This window comes from Mandrillus leucophaeus, unplaced genomic scaffold, assembly GCF_000951045.1.
Source record: "Mandrillus leucophaeus isolate KB7577 unplaced genomic scaffold, Mleu.le_1.0 Scaffold245, whole genome shotgun sequence".
NCBI lineage: Eukaryota > Metazoa > Chordata > Mammalia > Primates > Cercopithecidae > Mandrillus > Mandrillus leucophaeus.
Window position 1 is genome coordinate 1,743,209 of NW_012102532.1, and position 20,776 is coordinate 1,763,984.

General features: G+C 36.6%; 1 protein-coding gene across 2 annotated transcripts in view; it reads right to left on the reverse strand.

Moving 5' to 3' along the window:
- Positions 1-17,554: 17,554 nt before the first annotated feature.
- The window catches only part of CD163 (CD163 molecule), a 34,675-nt gene continuing 31,453 nt past the window's right edge, over positions 17,555-20,776 (reverse strand). Inside the window, exons 14-16 of one of the 2 annotated variants that reach the window (XM_011983071.1) lie at positions 20,353-20,469; positions 18,867-18,962; positions 17,555-17,613 (exon numbers count right to left, since the gene is read on the reverse strand). In XM_011983071.1, the coding sequence (XP_011838461.1) occupies positions 17,591-17,613; positions 18,867-18,962; positions 20,353-20,469 (236 nt within the window). In that variant the 3' untranslated portion in view covers positions 17,555-17,590. Of the gene's footprint in view, positions 17,697-18,866; positions 18,963-20,352; positions 20,470-20,776 lie in introns of both variants that reach the window. The other variant, XM_011983070.1, reaches the window with a different exon arrangement.

Here is a 20,776-nt window from a genome sequence, read left to right on the forward strand (position 1 = left end):
GGAACATCACACACGAGGGCCTGTTGTGGGGTAGGGGGAGGGGGAGAGATAGCATTAGGAGATATACCTAATGTAAATGATGAGTTAATGGGTGCAGCACACCAACATGGCACATGTATACATATGTAACAAACCTGCACATTGTGCACATGTACCCTAGAACATAAAGTACAAAAAAAAAAAAAGTGAAAGTATAAAACTACTAGAAGAAAACATGGGAAAATTTTAATGACATTGGTCTTGGCAAAGATTTCTTGTGTATGACCCCAAAAGAACTGGCAAAAAAAAAAAAAAGCAAATATAAAGAAATGGAATTGTGTCAAACTAAAAAGCTTCTTTACAGCAAATAAAATAATTAACAGAATGAAGAGAGAACCCACAGAATGCAATAAAATATTTGCAACCATGTATCTGTTAAGAGGCTAATATCCAAAATTTATAAGGAACTGAAAAAACTCAATAGAAAAAAAAAATTTTTTTTAAACAAATAATCCAATCAATAAATGGGCAAAGGTCCTAAATTGACATTTCTCAAAAGAAGATATACAAATGTACAACAGATATATGAAGAAATGTTCATTGTCACTGATCACCAGGGTAAGGCAAATTAAAACCACAACGAGATATCAATTCACAGTTCTTAGAATGACTACAATCAAAGAGATGAAAGATAACAAGTGTTGATGAGGGTATAGAAAAGGGGATCCCTTGTGCATTGTCAGTGGGAATGTAAATTAATGCAGCCATTATGGAAAGAAGTATGGAAGTTTATCAGAAAACTAAAAATAGAACTACCGTATAATCTAACAATACCACTTCTGAGTATACATCCAAAGGAAATGAAACGAGTATGTGAAAGATATTTGCACTCCAGTTTTTATTGCAGTATTACTCACAATAGCTAAGATATAGAAGCAACCTAGATGTCCATCATCAGAAGAATGGACGAAGAAAATTTGGCATACTACTGGAATACCATTCAGCCTTAAAAATAGTAGAAATCCTATCATTTGTGACAACATGGATGAATCTAGAGGACACTATGGTAAGTGAAATAAGCCAGTCACAGAAAGACAAATGACATGTAATCTCACTTAGATGTGGAATCTAAAAAAGTTGAACTCATAGAAAAGTAGACTGATGGCTACCAGACACTGGAGAGTAGTAAATGGAAAATAGAGGGATATTGATAAAAAGTAAAAGGTTGCATTTAGACAGAATAAGCTTTACTGAAAGAATAAGCTTTACTGCTCTATTAACAGAGTAGCCACTCTAATAAATATTAATGCATTGTATATTTCAAAACTGCCAAGAAAATAGATTTGAAATGTTTTCACCACAAAAAATTGTCTGAGGTGATGAATTTGTCAGTTGGCCCAATTTAATCATTCCACATTGTAAACATGTATCAAAACATCACGTGGTATTTAATATAATATCAAACCAAATTCAACAGCATATTAAAAGGATCTATCACCATGATCAAGTGGAATGCAAGGATGGTTCAACATATTCAAATCAATAAATGTGATATATCACATTAACAGAAGAAATGATAAAAAACAAACCTGTATAATCATCTCAAGAGATGCAGAAAAGGCATTTGACAAATCCAATATCCTTTCATAATTAAAAGTCAACAAACTAGGTACATCAGGTATGTACCTAAACAAAGTAATTTTTATGCCATATATGACAAGCCTACAGCTAATACCAGATTCAAGGTTTGAAAAAAATTATGAAGTTTTTTCCTCTGAAATAAGGAAAGAATAAGAATGTCCACTCTCCCCACTTCTAGTCAACACAAGAAGATCTAGTTAGAGCAACTAGGCAAGAGAAAGCAATGAAAGACATCTAAATGAAAGAGAAAGAAGTTAAATTGTCCCTTTTTACAGATGACACAGACAGACAGACCGACACACACATACACACATATAATAAAGACTCCACCAAATAACTGTTAGAACTAACAAATTTAACAAGGTTGCAGAATACAAGGTCAACACATAAAAATCAGTGGTGTTTCTATACACTAATGATGAACTTTCTAAGGGAGAAATTTTAAAATCCCATTTGCAATAACATCAAAAAGTATAAAACACTTGGGAAGAAGTTTAACCAGTGAGGTGAAAGGCCTACTTCTATACTGAAACCTATAAAACATTGATGAAGGAAATTGAAAACACAAATAAATGAAAAGACTTCCCATATTTATGGATTAGAAAAATTGATATTGTTAAAGCATCCATGCTGCCCCAAAAGATCTACAGATTCAATGCAATCACTGTCAAAAATTTCAATAACATTTTTTTTTCAGAGAAATACAAAAAGTAATCCTAAAATTTGGATAAAATCACAAAATACCCTGAATAGCCAAAGCAATTTTGATCAAAAAGAAAGTTAAAGGCATTGGTTTACCTTATTTCAAAATATATTACAAAGCTATAGTGATCAGAACAACATGGTCCTGGCATAACAACAGACGTATAGAGCAATGGAACAGAATAGACAGCTTGGAAATAAATCCACTCATTTGTGGTCAATTGATTTTCAAGAAAGTTGCCAACAACACAGACCAGAGAAAGGGCAGTCTCTTTAATAGACAGTGTTGAGAAAATTGGATATCCACATGCACTAGAATAAAATTAGAGTCTCATCTCACACTGTATATAAAAATCAACTCAAAAGATTAAAGACTTCAATATAAGACTGAAAATTTTAAGTCTTACAAGAAAACATAGGGGATGCCTGTAATCGCAGCACTTTGGGAGGCTGAAGGGAGGATTACTTGAGACCAGGAGTTTATGACCTGCCTAGGCAATAAAGTGAGGGCCTGTCTCTATTAGAAAAAAAAATTTTAAAAATTTGCCAAGCATAGTGGCACACATCTAAAGTCTCAGCAACATGGGAGGTTGAGGCAGGAGGATCACTTGGGCCCAGGAGTTCGAGGGTGTAGTGAGCTATGAAAAAGCCACTGCACTCCAGCCTGGATGACAGAGCAAGGCCCTGTCTCAAAAAACAAACAAACAAACAAACAAAACACAAAAAAACCCACAAAACAACAATAACACAACAACAACAACTTGGGAGAGTGTATGTTTCTAGAAATTTATCCATTTCTTCTAGGTTTTCTAGTTTTTTTGTGTAGAGGCGTTTATAGTATTCTCTGATGGTAGTTTGCATTTCTGTGGGATCAGTGGTGATATCCCCTTTATCATTTTTTGTTGCATCTATTTGACTCTTCTCTCTTTTTGATTTTATTAGCCTGACTAATGGGCTATTTTGTTGATCTTTTCAAAAAACCATCTTCTAGATTCATTGATTTTTTAAGGATTTTTCATGTCCCTATCTCCTTCAGTTCTGCTGTGATCTTAGTTATTTCTTGTCTTCTGCTAGCTTTTGAATTTGTTTGCCCTTGCATCTCTTCCTCTTTTGTGATGTTAGCGTGTTGATTTTATATCTTTCCTGCTTTCTCTTGTGGGCATTTAGTGTTATAAATTTCCCTCTACACACTGCTTTAAATGTGTCCCAGAGATTCTGGTACATTGTGTCTTTGTTCTCATTGGTTTCAAAGAACATTTTTATTTCTGCCCAATTTCTTTATTGACCCAGTAGTCACTCAGGAGTAGGTTGTTCACTTTCCATGTAGTTGTGCAGTTCTGAGTGAGTTTCTTAATCCTGAGGTCTAATTTGATTGCACTGTGGTCTGAGAGACTGTTATGATTTCCAATCTTTTGGATTTGCTGAGGAGTGTTTTATTTCCAATTATGTGGTCAATTTTAGAATAAGTATGATGACGTGCTGAGAAGAATGCATACCCTGTTGATTTGGAGTGGAGAGTTCTGTAGATGACTATTAGGTCCACTTGGACCAGAGCTGAGTTCAAGTCCTGAATATCCTTGTTAATTTTCTGTCTTGTTGATCTGTCTTATTGACAATGGGGTGTTAAAATCTCCTGCTATTATTGTATGGGAGTCTAGGTCTATTTGTAGGTCTCTAAGAACTTGTTTTATGAATCTGGGTGCTCCTGTATTGGGTGCATATAATTTAGCACAGTTAGTTCTTCTTGGTGCACTGATCCCTTTCCATTATGTAACACCTTTCTTTGTCTATTTTGATCTCTATTGGTTTAAAGTCTCTTTTATCAGAGACTAGGATTGCAACTTCCACTTTTTTTTGTTTTCCACTTGCTTGGCAAATATTCCTCCATTTTTTATTTTCAGCCTATGTGTATCTTTGCACATGAGATGGGTCTCTGAATACAGCACACTGATGGGTCTTGACTCTTTATCCAATTTGCCAGTCTGTGTCTTTTAATTGGGGAATTTAGCCCATTTACATTTAAGATTAATATAGTTATGTGTGAATTTGATCATATCATTATCCCTGACTAGACCAATAACAAGTTCTGAAGTTGAGGCAGTAATTAATAGCCTACCAACCAAAAGAAGTCCAGGGCCAGATGGATTCACAGTCAAATTCTACCAGAGGTACAAAGAGGAGATGGTACCATTCCTTCTGAAACTATTCCAATCAATAGAAAAAGAGGGAATCCTCCCTAACTCATTGTAGGAGGCCAGAATCATCCAGATACCAAATCTGGCAGAAACACAACAAAAAAATTTCAGACCAATACCCCCGGTGAACATTGATGCAAAAATTCTCCATAAAATACTGGCAAACTGAATCCGACAGCACATCAAAAAGTTTATCCACCACAATCAAGTAGTCTCCATGCCTGGGATGCAAGGCTGGTTCAACATAGCAAAGCAATAAACGTAATCCATCATAAAAACAGAACCAATGACAAAACCACATGTCCCAATAGATGCAGAAATGGCCTTTGACAAAATTCAACAGCCCTTCATGCTAAAAACTCTTAATAGGCTAGGTATCAATGGAATGTATCTCACAATAATAAGAGCTATTTATGACAAACCCACAGCCAATATCATACTGAATGGGCAAAAACTGGAAGTATTCCCTTTGAAAACCGGCACAAAACAAGGATGCCCTCTCTCACCACTCTTATTCAACAGAGTATTGGGAGTTCTGGCCAGGGCAATAAGGCAAGAGGAAGAAATAAAGTGTATTCATATAGGAAATGAGGAAGTCAGATTGTCTCTGTTTGCAGACGACATGATTGTATATTTAGAAAACCCCACTTTCTCAGTCCAAAATCTCCTTAAACTGATAAGCAACTTCAGCAAAGTCTCAGGATACAAAATCAATGTGCAAAAATCACAAGCATTTCTGTACACCAATAACAGACAAACAGAGAGCCAAATCATGAGTGAACTCCCATTCACATTTGCCACAAAGAGAGTAAAATACTTAGGAATACAACTTATAATAGATGTGAAGGACTTCTTCAAGAAGAACTACAAACCAGTGCTCAAGAAAATAAGAGAGGACACAAATAAATGGAAAAACATTCCAGGTTCATGGACAGGAAGAATTGATACCATGAAAATGGCCATAATGCCCAAAGTAATTTATAGATTCAATGCTATCCCCATCAAGCTAACATTGACTTTCTTCACGGAATTGGAAAAAAGCTACTCTAAACTTCATATGGAACCAAAAAAAGGCCTCATAGACAAGACAATCCTAAGCAAAAAGAACAAAGCAGGAGGGATCATGCTATCTGACTTCAAACTATGCTACAAGGCCACAGTTATCAAAACAGCATGGTACTGGTACCAAAAACAGATACATAAACCAATGGAACACAACAGAGGCCTCAGAAATAACACCACACCTCTACAACCATCTGATCTTTGACAAACCTGCCAAAAACAAGCAATGGGGAAAGGATTCCCTATTTAATAAATGGTGTTAAGAAAACTGGCTAGCCATATACAGAAAGCAGAAACTGAACCCCTTCCTTACACCTTATGCAAAAATTAAGTCAAGATGGGTTAACAACTTAAAAATAAGACCTAAAACCATAAACATCCTAGAAGAAAACCTGGGCAATACTATTCAGGACATAGGCATGGGCAAAGACTTTGTCTAAAACACCAAAAGCAATGGCAACAAAAACCAAAATTGACAAGTGGGATCTAATTAAACTAAACAGCTTCTGCACAGCAAAAGAAACTATCATCAGAGTAAACAGGCAACCTACAGAATGGGAGAAAATTTTTGCAATCTATCCATCTGACAAACTGCTAATATCCAGAATCTATAAAGAACTTAAACAAATTTACAAGAAAAAAACAACCCCATCAAAAAGTGGGCAAAGGATGTGAAACAGACACTTCTCAAAAGAAGACATTTATATATGCAGCCAACAATCATATGAAGAAAAGCTTGTCATCATTGGTCATTAGAGAAATGCAAATCAGAACCACAATGAGATACCATCTCACACCAGTTAGAATGGTGATCTTTAAAATGTCTGGAAACAACAGATGCTGGAGAGGATGTGGACAAATAGAAACACTTTTACACTGTTGGCAGGAGTGGAAGTTAGTTCAACCATTGTGGAAGACAGTGTGGCAGTTCCTCAAGGATCTAGAACTAGAAATACCATTTGACCCAGCAATCTCATTACTGGGTATATACCCAAAGGATTATAAATCATTCCACTATAAAGACACATGCACACGTATCTTTATTGTGGCATTATTCACAATAGCAAAGACTTGGAACCAACCCAAATGTCCATCAATGATAGAATGGATAAAGAAAATGTGGCACATATACACCATGGAACACTATGCAGCCATTAAAAAGAATGAGATCATGTTCTTTGCAGGGACATGGATGAAGCTGGAAACCAACATTATTAGCAAACTAACACAGGAACAGAAAACCAAACACCGCATGTTCTCACTCCTAAGTGGGAGTTGAACAATGAGACCACATGGACACAGGAGAGCAATGTCACATGCAGGGGCCTGTCAGGGAGTTGGGTGCAAGGAGACGGAGAGCATTTGGACAAATACCTTAAAACCTGCAGGGCTTAAAACCTGGATAACAGGTTGATAGGTGCAGCAAACCACCATGGCACATGTATACCTATGTAACAAAACTGCATGTTCTGCACATGTGTCCCAGAACTTAAAGTATAATAAGAATAATAATAATAATAAAGGGCGGGGCACGGGGGAAATTTCATGACAATGATTTTTTGGAAATAAAACACAGACAACAAAGATGAACGTAAACAAATGAGTTTACATCATACTGATAATGGGTTAATATCCAAAATACAGAGAGAACTCAACCCAATATTGAGAAAACAACCTGATTAAAAACGGGCAAAACAACAGATATTTCTCAAAAGAAAACATACAAATGACCAACAGGTATATGAAAAAAAAAATGCTCAACATCACTAATCATCAGGAAAAGGTAAATTAAAACCACAATGAGATATCACCTCACCTTATACCTATTAGATAGCTATAATCAAAAAGATGAAAGATGAGGATTGATGAGGTTGTGGGGAAAAGGGATCCCTTGTAAATTAGTGGTGAGAATGTAAATTAGGACAGCCTTAAAAATTAAAAATAGAATTACCATGTGATTCAGCAATTCCACTTCTGTGTACATTTCCAAAGTAAAGGCAATCAGTATGTTGAAGAGACATCTGCATGCTCATGTTTATTGCAGCACTATTCACAATAACCCACATATGGAATCAACCTAAGTGTCCACTGATGGATGAATGAAGAAAATGTGGTATATATACACAATGGAATACTATTTAGCCTTTAAAAAGAGGGAAATCCTATGCTTTGCAACAACACAAACGATCCTAGAGGACATTATGTTAAGTGAAATAAGCCAGCCACAGAAAGACAAATGCTATATTATTTCATTTATATGTGGAATGTGAAAAAGTTGAACTTATAGAAACAGAGAGTAGAGTGGTGGTTACCAGTAGCTGGGGGAAGGTGTTGGGAGGATGTTTGGTCAAAGGGTACGAAATTTCAGTTGGGTAGCAGGAGAAAGTTCAAGAGATCTACCACACAACTGTAGTCACAACTGGTGACTACAGTTCATATCCCAGTATTGTATTCTCAAAAATCACTCAGAGGAGTAGGTTTTAAGTGTTCTCCACCAGAAAAAAATAAGTATGTTAAGTAATGCATATGTCAATTAGCTTGATCTAGTCATTCCACAATGTATACATATTTCAAAATATCATATTGAACATGATAAATATGTAAAATTTTGTCACTTAAAAAATAACACAAAGGATATATGCTTGAGGTGATGAATACCTCATTTACCCTGATGTGACAATTACACATTGTGTGCCTTTATCAAAATATCTCATATATCCCATAAATATACACACTTACGGTGGACCCACTGAAATTTTAAAAAAATTAATTGCATAGAAAACTACGATAGTTAGCAAGTTAGTGGACCCTAAGTTTAGTGTTGTACTACTTTAAATGCCAACTTTTCTTTATGTGAATATGTATCATAAGTAACTTTTAGTAATATACAAACTTACCTTATGACCATTATATTTATATAGAAAAGACATAGCTTATGTATTTATTTCAGCTTTAGTTATAATGTCCTGAGGAATGAGAAACTAAACCACTGAGTCTTTGTGCCCTTACCAGGTGTGGCTATGCATTTCATTCCAGTGAACAGAATTACAGTAACAAAAAGCAGTTAAAGAACTGTTGTGAGTCATGCCTTATGAAATTAACCATATATTATTTACAGACCCTTCAATACTATTAACTTTCCCTTTCTTAGAAAAACTAAAGTAAAAATACACTTATTTTTATTTAGTAATAGAAAAATTATTCAAACCAAATAAGAAAAAATGTATATAGTACTCTACATGAAAATTGAAACACTGTCAAATAAAACACATTATAATACGCCTAGGAAACTCTACAAAAAATTAGGAAGCTCATTTAGAAATTAATAGAATTAAGGACAAGTAATTAAAGCAAACTCAAATCAGTAATATTCTTATTTATTTACTTATTTAATTCCCTTGAAAGTCTCATATACACTATTAAGTAGTCACATTCACAAACTTAATTTTTATAAAGTCAGCAGCAGTCTTAGGAATACTAGAAGAAGAAGAACTCCATAAAAATGCAACTGTAATAGTCAGTGAGGGAGGTGAATTTCTGCTCCATTCAATAGTCCAGGTCTTCATCAAGGTATCTTCAAGGCTGAACCAAAACCATAAATAGAAAATTGTCATTTTCCTCTTCATATGCATATAAGAATTCATTACATTATAACACAGAGACAAACTGACTTGTGTTAAAAATTATACTACTTTCCCGAGCAGAAATTTTAAATGCTATTTTTTTTTAACTTCAGTGTGTGTAAGAATTACTTTTATTCATTGGAAATACAGTAAAATTAAGAAATGCCATTTTTAGAAGCTGGCAAGATGGCTGAATAGGAACAGCTCCAGTCTGCAGCTCCCAGTGAGACCAACGCAGAAGTCGGGTGGTTTCTGCCTTTCCAACTGAGTGGCGCCTGGAACCCCAGGGAGACAGAACCGTTCGCTCCCCTGGAAAGGGGGCTGAAGCAAGGGAACCAGTGGTCTCACTCAGCGGGTCCCACTCCCACAGAGCGCAGCAAGCCATGAACCACTGGCTTGAAATTCTCGATGCTAGCACTGCAGTCTGAAGTAGACCTCGGACAATCAAGCTTGGTCAGGGGAGGGACATCTGTCATTACTGAGACTTGAGTAGGCAGTTTTCCCCTGACAGTGCTAAGGAGGCCAAAGAGGCCGTGGCCAGAAGGCCTCTCTAGATTCCTCCTCTCTGGGCAGGGCATCTCTGAAAGAAAGGCAGCAGCCCCAGTCAGGGGCTTATAGATAAAACTCCCATCTCCCTGGAACAGAGCACCTGGGGGAAGGGGCGACGGTGGGTGCAGCTTCAGCGGACTTAAACATTCCTGTCTTCTGGCTCTGAAGAGAGCAGCAAATCCTGACAAGGAGAATTCTCCCAGCACAGCACACGAGCTCTGCTAAGGGACAGACTGCCTCCTCAAGTGGGTCGCTGACCCCCATGCCTCCTGACTGGGAGAGACCTCTGAGCAGGGGTCAACAGACACCTCATACAGGAGAGCTCTGGCTGGCATGAGGCCAGTACCCCTCTGGGACAAAACTTCCAAAGGAAGGAGAAAGCAGCAATCTTTGCTGTTCTGCAGCCTTCACTGGTAATATCCAGGCAAACAGGGTCTGGAGTGGACCTCCAGCAAACTGCAGTAGATCTACAGAAGGGGGCCTGACTCTGTTATAAGAAAGATTAACAAACAGAAATCAGTAACATCAACATCAACCAAAAGGACCCCCACACAAAAACCCCAACAAAGGTCATCAGCCTCAAGTATCAAAGGTAGATAAACAATGAAGAAGGAAAAACCAGTGCATAAATGCTGAAAGTTCCAAAAACCAGAATAGCTCTTCTCCTTTAAATGATCACAACTCCTCTCCAGCAAGGGCACAAAACTGGACAGATAATGAGTTTGATGAACTGACAGAAGTAGGCTTCAGAAGGTGGATACTAACAGACTTGTCTGAGCTAAAGGAGCATGTTCTAACCCAATGCAAGGAAGCTAAGAACCTTGATAAAAGGTTACAGGAACTGCTAACTAGAATAACCAGTTTAGAGAACATAAATGACCTGATGGAGGTGAAAAACACAGCATGAGAACTTCATGAAGCATACAGAAGTATCAATAGCCAGATCGATCAAGCAGAAGAAAGGATAACAGTAATTGAAGATCAACTTACTGAAAAAAGAAATGAAGACAAGATTGGAGGAAAAAAGAATGAAAAGGAACAACAAGGCCTCCAAGAAATATGGGACTATGTGAAAAGACCAAACCTATGATTGATTGGTGCACCTGAAAGTGATGGGGAGAATGGAACCAAGTTGGAAAACACTCTTCAGGATATTATCCAGGAGAACTTCCCCAACCTAGCAAGACAGGCCAAGATTCAAATTCAGGAAATACAGGGAACACCACTAAAATACTCCTTGAGAGGAGCAACCCCAAGACACATAATCTCAGTTTCTCCAAGGTTGAAATGAATGAAAAAATGTTAAGGACACCAGAGAGAAAGGTCAGGTTACCTACAATGGGCAGCCCATCAGACTAGCAGTGGATATTTCTCCAGACACCATACAAGCCAGAAGAGAGTGGGGGCCAATACTTAACACTCATAAAGGAAAAAATTTCACCCAGAATTTCATATTCAGCCAAGCTAAGCTTCATGAGTGAAGGATAAATAAGATCCTTTACAGAAAAGCAAATGCTGAGGGATTTTGTCACCACCAGGCCTGCCTTACAAGAGCTCCTGAAGGAAGCACTAAATATGGAAAGGAAAAACCAGTACCAGCCATTGTAAAAACACACCAAAATATAAAGACCAATGACACTATGAAGAAACCGCATCAATTAATGTGCAAAATAACCAGTTAGCATCATGATGACAGGATCAAATTCACACATAACAATATTAACCTTAAATGTAAGTGGGTGAAATGCCCCCAATTAAAACACACAGACTGACAAATTGGATAAAGAGTCAAGATCCATTGGTTTGCTGTATTCAGGAGACCCATCTCACATGCAAGACACACATAGGCTCAAAATAAAGGGATGGAGGAAAACATAACAAGCAAATGGAAAGCAAAAAAAAAGGAAAAAAAGAAAAAAGGGTTGCAATTCTAGTCTGTGATAAAACTGATTTTAAGCCAAGAAAGATAAAAAAAAGACACAGAAGGGCATTACATAATAGTAAAGGAATCAATGCAACAAGAAGAGCTAATTATATTAAATATATATGCACCCAATACAGGAGCACCCAGGTTCATAAAACAAGTTCTTAGAGACCTATAAATAGACAGACTCCCACAAAATAGTAGTGGGAGACTTTAACACCCCATTGTCTAATATTAGACAGATCAATGAGACAGAAAATTAACAAGGATATTCAGAACTTGAACACAGCTCTGGACCAAATGGACCTAATAGACACTGACAGAACTCTCCACTCCAAATCAACAGAATATACATTCTTCTCAGCACCGCATAGCACTTGTTCTAAAATTGACCTCATAATTGGAAATAAAACACTCCTCAGCAAGTACAAAAGAATGTAAATCATAACAAACAGTCTCACAAACCACAGTACAATCAAATTAGAACTCAAGATTAAGAAACTCACTCAAAACCTTACAACTACATGGAAACTGAACAACCTGCTCCTGAATGACTACTGAATAAGTAACGAAATTACAGCAGAAATAATGAAGTTCTTTGAAACCAATGAGAATAAAGACACAACATACAAAAATCTCTGGGACACAGCTAAAGCAGTGTTAAGAGGGAAATGTATAGCACTAAATGCCCACATCCAAAAGTGGGAAATATCTAGAATCAACACCCTAACATCACAACTAAAAGAACTAGAGAAGTAAGAGCAAACAAATTCAAAAGCTAGCAGAAGACAAGAAATAACTAAGATCAGAACAAAACTGAAGGATAGAGATATGAAAAACCCTTCAAAAATCAATCAATCCAGGAACTGGTTTTTTGAAAAGATCAACAGAATAGACAGATCACTAGCCAGACTAATAAAGAAGAAAAGAGAGAAGAATCAAATAAATATAATAAAAAATGATAGAGGAGATATCACCGCTGATCCCACAGAAATGCAAACTACCATCAGAGAATGCTATAAACACCTCTAAACAAATAAACTAGAAAATCTAAAAGAAATGGATACATTCCTGGACACATACATCCTCCCAAGACTAAACGAGGAAGAAGTCAAATCTGAATAGACCAATAACAAGTCATGAAATTGAGGCAGTAATTAATAGCTTACCAACCAAAAAAAAAAAAAAAAAAAACAACATGACCAGATGAATTCAAAGCTGAATTCTACCAGAGGTACAAAGATGAGCTAAGAACTAATACCGTTCCTTCTGAAACTATCCCAAACAATAGAAAAAGAGAAACTCCTCCCTAACTCATTTTATGAGGCCATCATCATCCTAATACCAAAACCTGGCAGAGACACAACATAGAAAAGAAAATACCAGGCCAATATCCCTGATGAACATTGATGCAAAAATCCTCAATCAAATGCTGGCAAACCAAATCCAGCAGTACATTAAAAAGCTTATCCACCACAATCAAGCTGGCTTCATCCCTGGATGTAAGGCTGGTTCAACATATGCAAATCAATAAATGTAATCCATCATATAAACAGAACCAATCACAAAAACTCAATGATTATCTCAGTAGATGTAGAAAAGGCCTTCGATAAAATTCAACATGCTTCATGCTAAAAACTCTCAATACACTGGGTATTGATGAAACGTATCTCAAAATAATAAGCTATTTATGACAAACCCACAGCCAATATCATACTGAATGGGCAAAACCTAGAAGCTTTCCTTTTGAAAACCAGCACAAGACAAGGATGTCTTCTCTCACCACTCCTATTCAACAGAGTATTGGAAGTTCTGGCCAGGGCAATCAGGCAAGAGAAAGAAATAAAGCATATTCAAACAGGAAAAAGAACTCAAATGATCTCTTGTTGCAGACGACACAAGTGTATAGTTAGAAAACCGCATCATCTCAGCCGAAAAACTCCTTAAGCAGATAAGCAACTTCAGCAAAGTCTCAGGATACAAAATCAATGTGCAAAAATCACAAGCATTCCTATACACCAATAATAGACCAGCAGAGAGCCAAATCATTAGTGAACTCCCATTTACAATTCCTACAAAGAGAATAAAATACCTAGGAATACAACTTACAAGGGATGTGAAGGACCTCTTCAAGGAGAACTACAAACCAGAGCTCAAGGAAAGAAAAGAGGACACAAACAAATGGAAAAACATTCCATGCTCATAGATAGGAAGAATCAATATTGTGAAAATGGCCATACTGCCCAAAGTTATTTATAGATTCAATGCTATCCCCATCAAGCTACCATCGACTATCTTTACAGAACTGGAAAAAACTACTTTAAATTTGATATGGAACCAAAATAGAGCCTGTATAGCCAAGACAATCCTAAGCAAAAAGAACAAAGTTGGAAGCATCAAGCTATCTGACTTCAAACTATACTACAAGGCTACAGTTATCAGAACAGCATAGTACTGGTACCAAAACAGATATATAGACCAATGGAAAAGAACAGAGGCCTCAGAAGTAACACCACACCTCTACAACCATCTGATCTTCAATAAACCTGCCAAAAACAAGCAATGGGGAAAGGATTCCCTATTTAATAAATGGTGCTGAGAAAATTGGCTAACCATATGCAGAAAACAGAAATTGGACCACTTCCTTACACTTTATACAAAAATTAACTCAAGATGGATTAAAGACTTAAACATAAGACCTAAAACCATAAAAATCCTAGAAGAAAACCTAGGCAGTAACATTCAGTACATAGGCATGGGCAAAGACTTCATAACTAAAACACCAAAAGCAATTGCAACAAAAGCCAAGAATTGACAAATGGGATCTAATTAAACTAAAGAGCTTCTACACAGCAAAATAAACTATCATTTAGGGTGAAAAGGCAACCTACAGAATGGGAGAAAACTTTTGCAATCTATGCATCTGACAAAGAGCTAATATCCAGAATCTACAAGCAACTTTAACAAATCTACAAGAAAAACACAAACAACCCCATCAAAAAGTGGGCAAAGGATATGAACAGACACTTCTCAAAAGAAGACATTTATGTGGCCAATAAACTTGATGAAAAGCTCATCATCACTGGTCATTAGAGAAATGCAAACCAAAACCACAATGAGATACCATCTCATGCCAGTTAGAATGGTGATCATTAAAAAATCAGGAAACAACAGATGCTGGAGAGGATGTGGAGAAATAGAAATGCTTTTACAGTGTTGGTGGGAGTGTAAATTAGTTCAACTATTGTGGAAGACAATGTAGCAATTCCTCAAGGATCTAGAACCAGAAATACCATTTGACCCAGCAATCCCATTACTGGGTATACACCCAAAGGATTATAAATCATTCTACTATAAAGACACAAGCACACGTATGTTTATTGCAGCACTATTTGCAACAGCAAAGACATGAAACCAACTTAAATGCCCATCAATGATAGACTGGATAAAGAAAACGTGGTACATATACACCATGGAATACTATGCAGCCATAAAAAAAGAATGAGTTCATGTCCTTTGCAGGGATATGGATGAAGCTGGAAACCATCATTCTCAACAAACTAATACAGGAACAGAAAACCAAAACAGCATGTTCTCACTCATAAGTTGGAGTTGAACAATGAGAACACGTGGACACAGGGAGGGGAACATCACACACCAGGGCTTGCCGGGGGGTAGGGGGCAAAGGGAGGGAGAGCATTAAGACAAATTTAAGCCCCTAATGCATGCAGGGCTTAAAACCTAGATGGCGGGTTGATAGGTGCAACAAACCACCATGACCCATGTATACCTATGTAACAAACCTGCATGTTCAACACATGTATCCCAGAACTTAAAGATTAAAAAAAAAAAAAAATCGCCATTTTTTAAAAGCACCCTCATGTGATTCTGAAGCAGTTATTCAGTGGTGATTACTCTTTAAGGGAAAAGTAGTTCAGTTATTATTTATCACATCAGAAAACATTCATATGCTTCAGATTATAAATCAAATATTATTCATGGTTCTCAGTTTACAACACTAGAATTTTTAGCTTCTTTATGCACATACAAATGCATAATTTTATAGATGTAAACATTATATTTCATTATAGCCAATACATAAATGGAATCATATTATTATATTTTATAGATGATTTTTTCTTTTTTAGTTGCCTAAACCATAATATTTCCAGCCACTACTCTGTCAACTGGCATTCACTTTGTTTCTAGTTTGTTGCCACTTTCAACAACCTTGCAAAAAGGAATCTTTGTGTATTTCTCATTACACACTAGTGACTTTATTGGTATGGAAGAAATTCTCAGGGATAGAATTGCTGGGTCAAAGGCTCTATGAATCTTTGAAAATAATTTTTAATAGAAGTTGCCAGATTGCTTTCTCCAAAGGCTACCTACCATATCTCACACTTCCAAGAGCAGTGTTTGAAATGGCCTTTTTCTCTGTATTACAGCCAGTAATAAATATTGATGGTATTTCAAATTTTTGTTAGTCTGATTTGTATGAAGTGATACCTCATTGTTAATTATAATTTCAATCCTCCAGACATTTAAAAATGTCCGTCATTTGAAATTCATTTTGTCTGAATTGTCTTTTCATAGCTTTGCCCAATTATCTATTGGACGTTACACATACACATGCATACACACAATTTACATTCACATATATTAACCCTTTTGTGCTCTGTACAGTTTATAAGAACTCCATGTATCTATGTGTGTATATATAGTATGTAAAATCAGCTGTGCATTTTATAGATATTCACAATTTACATTTCATTTGCTTTAAGAATTCCAACTCTTATCCTTTGTCTCAATCTATATTTCGTATATACAATATATATTTCTATAAAAAAACTTTTTCTACATTTCATTTCTAGATGTAGTCTTCCCCAAATTATTTTAGAAACAGAAAATGTATCTAGTAACTCATTTCACAAACTTTTTCTCTTGATGTGTAGCTTAACTATAAATCTTGTTCACATTTGAAATTTTTTTATGTTTTTCTCATGAAAGCAAGTTGTGAAAATGCAATTCTAATCATCTTGTCTCATCTGAAACTTTCAAAGCTCATCATCACCTCTTCAACAGACCCCCAAATGAAAGATGAACATAAAATATAGCAGGTAAGACCATTCATTACAGGGCTCTCTGCAGCCTTTTCAGTTTAGATTCTAACCACCTCGCTTCTCTCTATATGGCCTCTTCATATTACCACCTATAGACTATGATATCTTTTATTAAACAATCATGTCTTTGCCAATAGTCTCTTTTATCTCTGTATCTTCAGTGCTCGAGGTACTACTTGTTACCATAAATATGTTCAATATATGTTTTTGAATAAAAAACTTCTAATAGTTCCGTAAAGGCATAGTTCTTTTTTCTGCCTCTAGTTTGCACATATTGTGAACTTTCTTTGGAACTGTCTATTTTTCAGTCATTTTTAAAGTTTACCTTCAATATCACATCACCTTACAACAACCCCAAGGTTTCTTAGGCAAACTTTCTGTGTTCTTGTAGTGTCTTGTACAGTCTTTACCATAGCATGTATTATACAATGCAGGTGTGTAATATGTCTTATCTTTTTCCTGAAATGATACCTGTGATGTCTTCAAAAGATTAATTTATATTTGTTTACTCAGTTTCTCCTTAGCTCCATGGATGTGTTATTATTATTTCTTACTATACATGTATGTGTATAATTAAGAGATGAATCATATTTATAAGCTTTTATATATTCTCAATATAGATATATACATATATAAATATATGCACATAAGCATATAAAATATGTATATTACATTCTTTCTTTCTAATGCCAGAAGAGCTCTCAATCCTCAAAAGAAATGTAGCTGTTTTGAACAATGACTAATAAATTCTCATCACTCACCTCACTGGGTTATAAATTCCCATTTTCCTTTTCAGTGTGCCTCAGAATGGCCTCCTTTTCCATTCCAGAAATAGGAAGAAATTTAGACACAGAAATTAGTTCAGCAGCATTGAAATCAGCTGACTCATTGGAATTTTCTGAAAGGAAGAAAATAATTACTGGGAAATAAACCAGACCTCTCCTCACGTAACTGTGAGGCTCTTTGAGCAACTGAAAACGCTACCCATAACTAGGAAGGCAAGCATGGGTGAGTCACGGGGCAGAGAAAGTCTTTCCTATTCCTTAAATATGTTTCCTGACACAGTACATGTTTCTTATACCTTAAATATATTCCCTGACACAGTGGCAGATGCATAATTGTTTGGATTGAAGAAGTGAGGCAGGCCCCTCTCAGAAGGTCAGGGACCCTTCATGGATAAAGACAATGGTTTTTGGGATATTTCTTCCAACCCAGTAAAGTTATCCTGCCCCAGAGGCACAATTAGTGTCACTGGTGCTAAACAGAAGTTCAAGGACACAACAGCATGATGTGATGAGAAATAAGGCTAGTCCTGTGGATTTTGATGTCTTCTCATGCAATAAAGATATGGAAAGTTTAAGGTTTTCGACTTTTAGGGAAAAATATAATAAATATGAAGCTAGAGAAAAAAGTGACAGGAAATGGGAATGGAAGAAACTGAGAAAGACATACATAGGTCAGAAGATACAAAGTAGCAGCTATGTAGGATGAACGAGTCTAGAGGTCTAATTTACAACAGTAGGATTACAGGCAATAAAATTGTACCGTATATAGGATTCATGTTAAGTGAGTAGGTTTTAGCTGCTCTTGCCACAAGAACAACACAAAAAAGGGTTACTATGTCAGATGATGGATGTGTTAATTTGCTTTGCTTTAGTAAGCTTTTTACTATCTATATACATCCCATAAAATCATGTTGTATGCCTTAAATATATCCAACAAAATTTATTTAAAGAAAAAAGTTAAACTGTCACTTATGACAGTCTTTCATAAGATTAATTTCTGTTTTAATAAAATGAGGTCCAAGTCATAATATTCCGCTGCATGGTTCTTTTCCTACCTCTATCAGGAATAATCACAGACCTCTTAAGCTAAAGGCCTCCCTATGATTGCAATTTTGATATTCTCCAGGAATAATTTTCAGTCATTCTTGTCCATTATATGCATCTAAGCTTCCTATTACATTTTCAGAATTTTTTAGCTGTTTATCAAAGTAAAATGTCTATGCCTCAATTGCAGCCCCTGATCTGAACCCCTGGGCAATAGACCCTCCAAGAACCCCACAGACCTGAGGAATTCATTAGGTCCAGATCATCTGCATTCAGGCAAGAATTCATCTCCCGGTATTGAATTTGGTGGACTAAGTTCTCTCCTCTTGAGGAAACTGAAAACAGAGATCCTAGGTTAGGGATCAGCTATCATAATAAAATTTCCCTTCCTGTATGTGTGCTTTTTCCCAGCGCTGCAAACATACCTCGTCCTTATCCATGCTATTGTTTCTATCCCATTCTACTTCCAAGCTCTTCCTTTATAACGCCCCACACTCAAAGGAAATAGGCATGAGGCTAAATCTTCCCCACTGCCATTGTATTAATGTAAAAACCCACTATTTTTACCCAAGGACCATAATTTGGGTAAGCAGTCTTCCATAACTCACTGGAGCTTTTCTTAAGTATCTTTAAAAGTCTTTCTTCTCCCCTCCATTCTCACTATAGTTGTAGTACTTTTCATTTTTCACTTCAACTGTTACAAAATGCCATTCCTGTCAGTCATGTGGTCCTCCTTTAATCTTCATAGATCCTGTTGCCAAAAGATCTTCCTAAAAGATATCTTGACCATTTCACTCCCCTACATAATACTCTAATGACTATGAATCTCATGTGAAACACAAGAACTTCATAATTTGTGCCTTTTCTCTTCTTCAGACTTAGCAGCCTCCCTCCTTGCACTCAACTTTTTCTCCCCCTCCCCCTCAGAAAAAAAACAAGAAATGCTTCATCCTTTAGGCTTCTCTACACTTGTATATACTCTTCTCTAGAATGTTCCTCACCCAATTCTCTGAGCCTCTATGTTTGAAATATGTCCCCCAAGCCTCTTTGAAGCCTCCAGTAACCCCCTCCCCTTTCAGTTAATTACGCCCTTCTCTATGCCACTTTTGTTCCTTTTTTCTATTAATGTACAATGGCTACATTGTAGTATATTTGTTTACATATATATTTCTTCCACTGGACTTGAAGTTCCACCAAGATTTATTGTCCATGTCTGTATCTTCAGAGCCTAATACATTGCCCAACAGAACAGTAAAATTTGTAATAAGGAGATTGATTATAGTAAGAGAAAATAAATGTTTAAGTAAAAAAGTCATCCTAAATAATGCCTAACATATTCATTCTGAACTTTCAATTCTATAATGTTCCAATTAAGCATGTAGATAGAACACAGGAATCATCAATGCAACCTAAAGTCCCTTTTCTCCTCTGAAATCTTATTCTCTCTATTTAAAAAAAGAAAAAATATGTAGAAATTGGAGCTCCCTCTGTTGCCCAGGCTGGTCTTGAAGTCCTGGACTCAAGTGATCCTCCTGCCTCAGCCTCCCAAAGTGCAGGGATTACAGGTGTGAGCCACCGTCCTGGCCCTTCCCTCTATTTTGAGAAACTGCTCAAATCTCTTTTAGATTCCGTCTTTCTGGCCATTAGACTTGAGTCTAATTTTTTTTCTTCCCAAGAACCCCTTATTCTGCAGACATACTAGATAAATCCTAATTTGGCTCAAACCTGTAAGCCGCTGTCTCTGTCTTCGCTTTTGAGTCAAGAATAATGCGATGAAAATGGCCAAGAGAACAACTCCAAGGATTCCGACTGCAATAAGGGATGACTGACGGGATGTGTGACCTAAGTAAAAGTACATTTATCAAGAGATATGATCATGTCTTATCAAAAAGACCAAGGTCGCTAGTTACTGACTCTCTCTTAGGTCAAATACAGGATCCCTGAGGTAAATATCAAATCCTCAGAACTTCTACCTAAAATTTCTAAACAAGAAAAATTCTGAAGATGGCCGAATAGGAACAGCTCCAGTCTCCAACTCCCAGCGTGTGCGACACAGAAGACCGGTGATTTCTGCATTTTCAACTGAGGTACTGGGTTCATCTCACTGGGGAGTGCCGGACGATCGGTGCTGGTCAGCTGCTGCAGCCCG